Source organism: Prionailurus viverrinus, chromosome A1 (assembly GCF_022837055.1).
Source record: "Prionailurus viverrinus isolate Anna chromosome A1, UM_Priviv_1.0, whole genome shotgun sequence".
Taxonomy (NCBI): domain Eukaryota; kingdom Metazoa; phylum Chordata; class Mammalia; order Carnivora; family Felidae; genus Prionailurus; species Prionailurus viverrinus.
In genome coordinates, this window is record NC_062561.1 from 174974622 (window position 1) to 174983590 (window position 8969).

Consider the following 8969-nt stretch of genomic DNA (forward strand, 5'->3'; position numbering starts at 1 on the left):
TTTGCAATTTAGATTGTGTTATGGGGCTCAAAAAGTGGGTATGTCTTCTATACTCCCTCTTTTCCCTTCCGGTAGCTTGCAGATGGTGATGAAATTGAAGTCATACATGTTAGGAACTTGGGTCCAAATCAACAGGTTGGATCTGACCACAGTCCAGGAATACTTGTGTGAAATTTTACACGAATGCAAACTCATAGGTTGCCTCTCTTCTAGAGTTTGCTCAGGTCCCCAGCCTACTTTCTTCCTTTCAGGGAAACAGTAGGTACACAAACCAGTGACAAGCTTTGTGACTATGTTCTTACCACTCTACCAGGCTATTTCTCTGAGCCTCAGTTTCCTTTTCTGTAAGATGCATCAAGAATCAAGCCGGGATGGTATAGATCAGTGGAGCCCTAGGTGCTCTCAGGTGAGAGTGGGGTGAGGAGTAAAGTGGAGAGAAGAGCCCTCTGCCTTGGACAGGGCCACAGCTGTTGGCCTAGTCTGAAGGAAGGTTTTCTGTTGTAAGTTTGAAAATTGACAGAAAGATGAGTTTTTTTCAAATAACATCACTCTAAGGAATCTCTACTTTTAGCAAGTTCCTCAGGTGATCGTTACCAGGAAAGTTCAGGAACGATTAAACTATTAAGATTTCTAAGGGCCCCTGCAGTCCTTAGACAATTTTGTCCTAAAACCAAAGACCAAAAACTCTGGAGGGTTAGAAGGAATGAATTCACCAAACTACAAGTGGATCAATTTATTAAGTAGGAGGTGGAGAAAGTGAGGCACAAATAGAAGTATGCAACACCCAAACTGAACCGAATCTGAGATTCCTGAAAAAACATGTGTCGGTCACACAATTGGCCACTTCCTCCGACTTGTCAGGGAAGATGAGGGAATAAGTCAGGTGACAGGACAGGTGGTTGCTCCTGGGGCTGGGAATGATCTCTGCGGAACTTTCAAGGCCAAGTCTCAGGCTCAGGATCGAGACCTCATAGCAGATGCAGCCAGACCCAGCAAGATGGCTGCGACCGTGAAGCCCTGGGCAGCGATCCGGGTGCGCATCATGAGCTGAGAGCGGTGGCTCTGACCCCGGTGGAAGCAGTAGAGGCCGTAGGTTAGGGCGGCCGCCGTGCCCAGGCAGCCTGAGGAAGGGACAAAGCAAGTACGGAGTGGCAGGTTTCGACCCCGTGGGCCTCTCCCCGCTTTGGATCCCCTACCAGAGGGTGGAGAGCTCAGAAGAGAGACCGAGGGAAGGCGGGTGGAGCCGAGTGGGAGGCTTTGGTCGAGGTAGGGTCCTCCTAGTTATAGGGCTCGCCCCACCTCAGCGCCCCCCAATCCCGCCCAGCTCCAATCAGATTCACCCCTCACCGCCCGGCCACTTCGCCACAACTCTGGTCCACTCTCACTCAGGTCCCCCTTGGCTTTCCTGGTCCTCTCCTAATTCATTCCCTCAGACATCACTATCCTCTCGGTCTACGGTTCCTACAACACCTGCTTACCTATGGGTACCATCGGGTTCTCGCGGGTCTTGCGAAGGAATTTTTCCTTGAAGCTTTCTGGAGTGCTGTAGACACTGGGGCTAAAGCCCTCAATGACCGGGGGCTGTGATGGCTCAAAGGGTGCCTCCGGAGTCACAGGGCCAGGAACCGCCATGTCCCCGCAACAGCTGTAGGAGAAAATAGGGACGCTAAACCCCGCCTCCTGATGAGGTCATGAAAAGGGCGGGGGAAAGGACTTTGCGGAGCATTGTACGCAGGCGCTAACCGCTCATTGCATTCTGGGAGTCGTGGTAAACTGCACGATATCGCTAAGGGGAGAACTACGTTTCCCAAAAAGCCTGCACAGCCCTGGCGCGCATATGCCGGAAATAGTCTGCTGCACGAGGTGCTGAGAGTGAGAGGAGCCCAGTGGTAGTTGCCGGTGCCGTGGTCACTGCAATGCCCAAGGCCAAGGGGAAGACCAGGAGACAGAAGTTCGGTTACAATGTTAACCGGAAGCGTCTGAACCGAAATGCTCGACGGAAAGCAGCGCCGCGGATCGAGTGGTGAGGGGCCCGGGGTTTAGGAGGCGGGGGACCTCTGGTGAGACGGCCTGCGAGATGACGGTTCCGTGATCTCTCTCTTTGCCCGTAGCTCCCACATCCGACATGCCTGGGACCACGCTAAATCCGTGCGGCAGAACCTGGCCGAGATGGGATTGGCTATGGACCCCAACAAGGCTGTGCCCCTTCGTAAGAGAAAGGTACTCACATGGCAGAATCTCGGCCCTTGACCCCTGCTTCCCGCCGTACTTAGCTGGGTTTCAGAACTTCATCCTGTCTATTCCCACGCTCACGCTTTTCTGGGTTTGCGACCTTCCCACAGCCAACTCGGGCAGCCTGCACTGACTGTGGATGAACGTCTCTTTACCGCTACGCTCAGACTCCTCAGCACACGTTGGACCAGGGTTGGAGCTTCCCCCTTTTCTTCTCCATTCATTTTTCCCTCCGAAATTAACCTGTTTGGGTCCCTCGTCATCTCAGGGGTGTTTTCCAGAACTTATCTTTTTCTGCCCTTAACTTTCCTAGTAAGGGCTCCCCCAGATTTTGGGATCTTTACTTCCTCTTCCTTACACCTTCCCTAGTCATCCTGGTCTGAGGCTCCCTTATTAGTTTCTCCCAAATAGGTCTTTTTCTGGACCACCCTTTCAAAAATGGCACACTTTTTTACCCAGTAGTTTCTTCCCTGCTTTAATTCATAGCACTTGTAAACACTTGATATTTTATATATTTGTTTATTGTCTGTGCCTCTTTACCCCAGCATAATCTCCTTGGAGACAATTTTGTGTTTTGTTCACTATTAAACCCCCAGTGGTTCTTAGGATGTGACTAGTGCTCAATAGTTAACCTAATGAATGGGCTTGCTGATTGGATTTGTCCCATTGCTTTTATTTTTTTTTTATGAATATAAATTTTTATGAATTTAAATTTTTTATGAATATAAAAAATTTGTGTGAATATAATTGTCAAATGGGGTCAAATACAACACCCATTGCTCATCCCAACAGGTGCCCTCTTCAATGCCCATCACCCATTTTCCCTATCCCTCACCTCCCCATCCTCTTAGTTTGTTCTCTGTATTTAATAGTCTCTTGTGGCTCGTCTCCCTTCCTCTGTTTGTATCTACTTTTTTTCCCCTTCCCTTCTCCCATGGTCTTCTGTTCAATTTCTCAAGATCCACATATACATGAAAACATAAGATATCTGTCCTTCTCTGACTGACTTATTTCACTCAGCATAATACCTTCCAGTTCCATCCACATTGCTGCAAATGGCATGATTTCATTCTTTCTCATTGCCAACTAGTATTCCATTGAATATATAAACCACATCTTCTTTATCCATTCATCAGTTGATGAACACTTAGGCTCTTTCCATAATTTGGCTATTGTTGAAAGTGCTGCTATAAACATTGGGGTACATGTGCCCCTATGCATCAGCACTCCTGTGTCCCTTGGGTAAATTCCTAGCAGTGCTATTGCTGGGTCATAGGTTAGCTCTATTTTTAATTTTTTGAGGAACCTCCACACTGTTTCCAGAGCGGCTGCACCAGTTTGCATTCCCACCAACAGTGCAAGAGGGTTCCTGTTTTCCCACATCCTCACCAGCGTCTGTAGTTTCCCGATTTGTTCATTTTAGCCACTCTGACCGGTGTGAGGTGGTATCTCACTGTGGCTTTGATTTGTATTTCCCTGATGCTGAGTGACGTTGAGCATCTTTTCATGTGTCTGTTGACCATCTGGATGTCTTCTTTGGAAAAGTGTCTATTCATGTCTTCTGCCCATTTCTTCACTGGATTATTTGGTTTTTGGGTGTTGAGTTTGGTAAGTTCTTCATAGATACTAGCCCTTTGTCCGATGTCATTTGCAAATATCTTTCCCCATTCTATCGGTTGTCTTTTAGTTATGTTGGTTGTTTCCGTTGTAGTGCAGAAGCGCTTTATCGTTATGAGGTCCCAATAGTTCATTTTTGCTTTTAATTCCCTTGCCTTTGGAAGTGTGTCGAGTAAGAAATTGCTGCGGCTGAGGTCAAAGAGGTTGTTGGCCTGCTTTCTCCTCCAGGGTTTTGATGGTTTCCTGTCTTACATTTAGGTCTATTTTGAGTTTATTTTTGTGTATGGTGTAAAGAAGGTGGTCTAGTTTCATTCTTCTGCATGTTGCTGTCCAGTTGTCCCAGGAACATTTGCTAAAGAGACTGTCTTTTTTCCACTGGATGCTCTTTCCTGCTTTGTCAAACATTAGTTGGCCATACATTTGTGGGTCCAATTCTGGGTTCTCTGTTCTATTCCATTGGTCTATGTGGCTGTTTTTGTGCCAATACCATACTGTCTTGATTACAGCTTTGTAGTAGAGGCTAAAGTCTGGGATTATGATGCCTCCTGCTTTGGTTTTTCTTCAATATTACTTGGGCTGTATGGGGTCTTTTGTGGTTCCATACAAATTTTAGGATTGTTTGTTCTAGCTTTGAGAAGAATGCCAGCGCAATTTTGATTGGGATTGCATTGAATGTGTAGATTGCTTTGGGTAGTATTGACATTTTAACAATATTTATTCCTCCAATCCATGAGCATGGAATGTTTTTCCATTTCTTTGTGTCTTCTTCAATTTCCTTCATAAGCTTTCTTTAGTTTTCAGCATATAGGTCTTTTACATCTTTGGTTAGGTTTATTCCGAGGTATTTTATGGTTCTTTGTCCCATTGCTTTTAGACAGGTTTCTTTTTATTCCTTCATGCCAGAGTAAAATGGCACTACTGTTTCTTGATCAAATAAATGTGAGGCTATTGCTAAGCACTGTCAGGTTGCTCGTCTTCATAGAAAAGAAGTCTTCTAAAAAAAAAAAGTCATCTGCTCCTCAGTGTAAATTATGAAGAGCTTTCATATGCATTGTTTCACTTGATTAGCACAGATGAGGTGAGGTAGGCAAAGGATATTATGCTGATTTTATAGATAGGCACAGAAAGATTAATTGCTTGCTTGAATCCCTTTTGGGAACCATAAAGCCTCTGGGGCACTGGTTCTCTCTGTCATTTCTTCCTGCCTGAACTTGTGTAGGGATTTTTGTGGGTAGTGCAGTTGTGTGAGGAGGGCAGGAACCTCTAGAATTTTCCCTCATCTGGGATTCTTCCTTTGTATACTGGTCTCACAACTTCTGTTCTCTTCAGGTGAAGGCCATGGACATTGATGTAGAGGAAAGGCCTAAGGAGCTTGTGCGAAAACCCTATGTGCTAAATGGTGAGTGCTGGTCACATTCCTCTAGGTCACTATCCTGCACAGTCAGGGCTAAAAAGGGCCTCAGATGTCTTCATTTTACAGATGGAGAAACTGAGGTTCAGAGGGAAGAAGGGAACTGGTCCAGGGTTCACAAAGTTAATACTGCGTCCCTAACTGGGACATTTTCAGTCTACTTACTAAACTCCAGTGTGTGAAGTGAAGTCAGAGATGTTCAGGGAGGATGTAGCCAGGTGCCTTAAGAGAATAGAAAAGAAATCATTAAGTCTTAGGCACATGTTCAGCTTGTCATGAATTTAAGGACAAACAGATTTTTATAGAGATTCCACCATCTCATTTAATCTTTTCATTGACAAGTCAATTTCATGTATATTAAGCCTATAGAGGCTGAATATTAAAATAGAGCAGAGTAAAATCTGCAGGGAAGCAGGTATACTCTGAAATTCTCCACCCATCCTTCTTCTTACCTGTCCAAGATTTTTAACAGTTCTCCTGAAGGTAAAAGTGTTTTATGAGACTGATGCGCTACCTACTGTGCTAACGAGGCACCTTTAAGGTAAAAGGGTTTTAAATGGCCAGACATTACATAGAGAATTCTTGAGTTCCTATTATTAGTTCATCAGTGATTCTCATAAGAATTAGTACACAGGATTGCATAAATAAAACCAGGTGTACTTATTGTAGTCAGAGTTAATCTTAAAAAGTTTTACTTCTCATTCTCTAAAAAATTTTTTTAAATTATGGTAAAAAAACATACTACATAAAGTTTACTATCTTAATCATTTTTCATTGTATAGCTCAGTAATGTTAAGTATATTTATGTTGTCATGTAGCAGATCTCCAGAACTTTTTCATCTTCAAAACTGAAACTCTACCCATTAAACAACTAATCCCCTTGTTCCTGTCTCCCCACCCCGACCTTGCCCCTGGCAACCAAGTCAAAGATATTCTTGACCATAAGCAATTTAGCATTTAACCCTTGAATAACATTTGACCACCTTCTTTCTGTGAGCTATTTTTCACATTGAGAAATGGGGAGTGTTTGCCTAACGATTTTATTTTTTTTTTTAAGTTTTTAAATTTATTTTGAAAGAAAGGAGAGGGAATCAGCAGGGGAGGGACTGAGAGAATGGGGGACAGAGGATCTGAAGTGGGTTCTGTGCTGACAGCAGCAAGCCCAATGCCAGGCTTGAACTCATGAACCATGAGGCCATGACTTGAGCCCAAGTCGGATGCCTAACCGACATGAGCCACCCAGGCCCCCCTGCTTAGCTGTTTTAAAAGCAAAGCCACAATTGCCTCCACAGCTTGGCTTTTTACCTTACATACAGCAGTGAGGTTCCAGTGAGACCCAGCCTCAGGCCCTGGTTCCTGCGGCGTTAGTTCTCATTCACACCTTTCCATTTCACATTATTGTTGTAACACTTAAAGAAAAGAAATTCTTAGGAAATTTTAGAGATGGAAGGGAGTCCCAACCTCTGGTAGGCAATGTATCTTCATTTCTGTCCCCACGACCTGGTACTAAGTAGAGATTATTAGTTTGGTACCTGTCTCTTACCAAGCTTAGACCCAAAGAGATAAGACTTGCCTTTTAGGTAGTTGTAAAACTGATAGATGGTTGTGTCATAGGCACAGCCTGAGATCCAAGGGGCTGAAGAGTACCGAATTGGGGATGAAGAGGCAAAGCCCATCTGATGGCCATGGTTTGGGATTAGGTGAAAGAATGACTGGGCAACCAAAAAGTACAGGAGGCAAAACCTCTTTTCCTGTTTCTTGGCTTCTCTCACCCCAGACCTGGAGGCAGAAGCCAGCCTCCCAGAAAAGAAAGGAAATACGCTGTCCCGAGACCTCATTGACTATGTACGTTACATGGTGGAGAATCATGGCGAGGACTATAAGGTGAGTGGTTTGGGCCCCACGGGAAGAACCACTTGAGTCTGTTGGGAAGGTACCCTGGACAATTTGGGGTCTGATCTTGACTCTTGCCCGAGACTGAGTTGAAACAAAGAAAGGAAAGAGAGACTTTAGGAAATTGATCTCATTGACAGATGCTTATAGCTGGGATAGACTGACTGGCCTGTGATTCATATCCCACTCACAGATATGCTGTTTTGTTTGCATGGTATTTTTAAAGAACTTGAACTAGTTGCTATTTTAATTATGGGAGGTTTCAAATAAAAATTCACGTTTTTGACTTCTCTTAAAAATTGAAAAATCTGGCTGCACTGGACTCTGGTGCCCAAGTGGGATCAGTGGCTGTGGATGGAGCATTAGCTATTCCTCTGGCCCTAGCTCCTGCCTGGTCCCCGAGGGCATTTGCACCCATTTCCCCACATATACCATGGTTTTTGAGGTGAGGAACCTGAACCTCGGGGATATGAGGTGGTTTGCCCAACTCAGGCAGAACTAGGGGTTGAACTGTGCCTGTCCAGCCCTCCTCAAGTGGCTCTTCTCCCTTCTTAGGCTATGGCCCGGGATGAGAAGAATTACTATCAAGATACCCCGAAACAGATTCGGAATAAGATCAACGTCTATAAGCGTTTTTACCCAGTGGAGTGGCAAGCCTTCATTGATTCTTTGCAGAAGAATAAGATGGAAGTTGAGTGAGTGGCTTATGCCTGCCCCAGGCTGAGGCCTCCTCCTGGACCAAAGAAACTGGAAGCCAGGGTTTAAGGCAAGAAGGGGCATGTGGCTAGATGAGGCTGGCCAAACCCCATGGAATCAAAAGGTCACACACGCACGCACACACGCACATACACGCTCCCCTCTCTGGGGAAGGAACAGTCTCCATGAGGTTTCTTAGGGCCCTGGGAAGAGCCAGAACCTAATGTTTTCAGAGTGGGTGGTTTGTTTACATATAATATGTACATAATAAAATAAGGCTATTTTATTTCTCTGACGGTTATGTGTTTCCCCTCCCAGCCAAGCCCTGGGACTGCCCCTGTGAAAACCAACTCAACCAGGGCAGAGGCCGTCCAGCCCGTTGTGTGCCACATTGCCACGCCCTCTTAGGTGTGGCCTCCCTCCTCTTCTCACTTGTTCAGTTCCATTGCTCTGCCTTGGTTTTCTGCACAGCATTAACCCTTCCACAGAAGCCTGCCAGCAACCCTGGACTGCTCAGAGGGGTCTGTCTTGCCAACACTAGCCCCACTCCGAGGCTGGAGGTTGGCAGACTGGTTGTCCATGGCCCTACCCTGTGGTTTGATGGCCAGAGGGCAGGTAGCTGCACTGCTGCCTCCTTGTGACTGGTCTTCCCTGCATCTTCAGATTGCTTGCCCTGAAAGGAACCCAGGGCCCCCAAATCTGCTTTCTGAGACTGGGGGACTGCTGAATACCACTCTACTGTGTGCCAAGCACTGGGCTGCACACTGTGTGGCCAGTCTCTGGGGCAGGCCTAATTTGGTCATGTGAGGTGATGACTCAGAACAGGATCACAGGCATGTTGTGGGGTGGGCACTGGGCATTTTCTGGTCTTTGTACTTTATCTTCAGCTGTTATATTATAATTTTTTTAATGTTTTATTTATTTTTGAGAGAGTGCAAGTGGGGGAGGGACCGAGGGAGGGGGCACTGTAGAGAGACGGGGCCTAAAGGTGCAGTGATGAGAGAATTACAAAGCAGGGGGCTAAGACTCTCCAGGAGCCCGAAGCACCAGTCCCCTGGCTCAAGCCTCTTTTATTTTTGCAATTTGTCTGATGACAGCAAGCACATACAACATAGTATTT

General features: G+C 45.7%; 2 protein-coding genes across 2 annotated transcripts; one reads left to right on the plus strand and one right to left on the minus strand.

Moving 5' to 3' along the window:
• Window positions 1–718: 718 nt before the first annotated feature.
• On the minus strand, window positions 719–1679 carry HIGD2A (HIG1 hypoxia inducible domain family member 2A). Its single transcript, XM_047864965.1, has 2 exons — window positions 1479–1679; window positions 719–1121 (listed from the first exon to the last, which is right to left on the minus strand). Exons 1-2 carry the CDS (start codon window positions 1630–1632, stop codon window positions 955–957), a joined length of 321 nt encoding a protein of 106 aa, XP_047720921.1. The 5' UTR covers window positions 1633–1679; the 3' UTR covers window positions 719–954.
• NOP16 (NOP16 nucleolar protein) lies at window positions 1671–8135 on the plus strand. Its single transcript, XM_047864955.1, has 5 exons — window positions 1671–2023; window positions 2112–2220; window positions 5179–5248; window positions 7038–7144; window positions 7709–8135. Exons 1-5 carry the CDS (start codon window positions 1917–1919, stop codon window positions 7850–7852), a joined length of 537 nt encoding a protein of 178 aa, XP_047720911.1. The 5' UTR covers window positions 1671–1916; the 3' UTR covers window positions 7853–8135.
• Window positions 8136–8969: the final 834 nt, after the last annotated feature.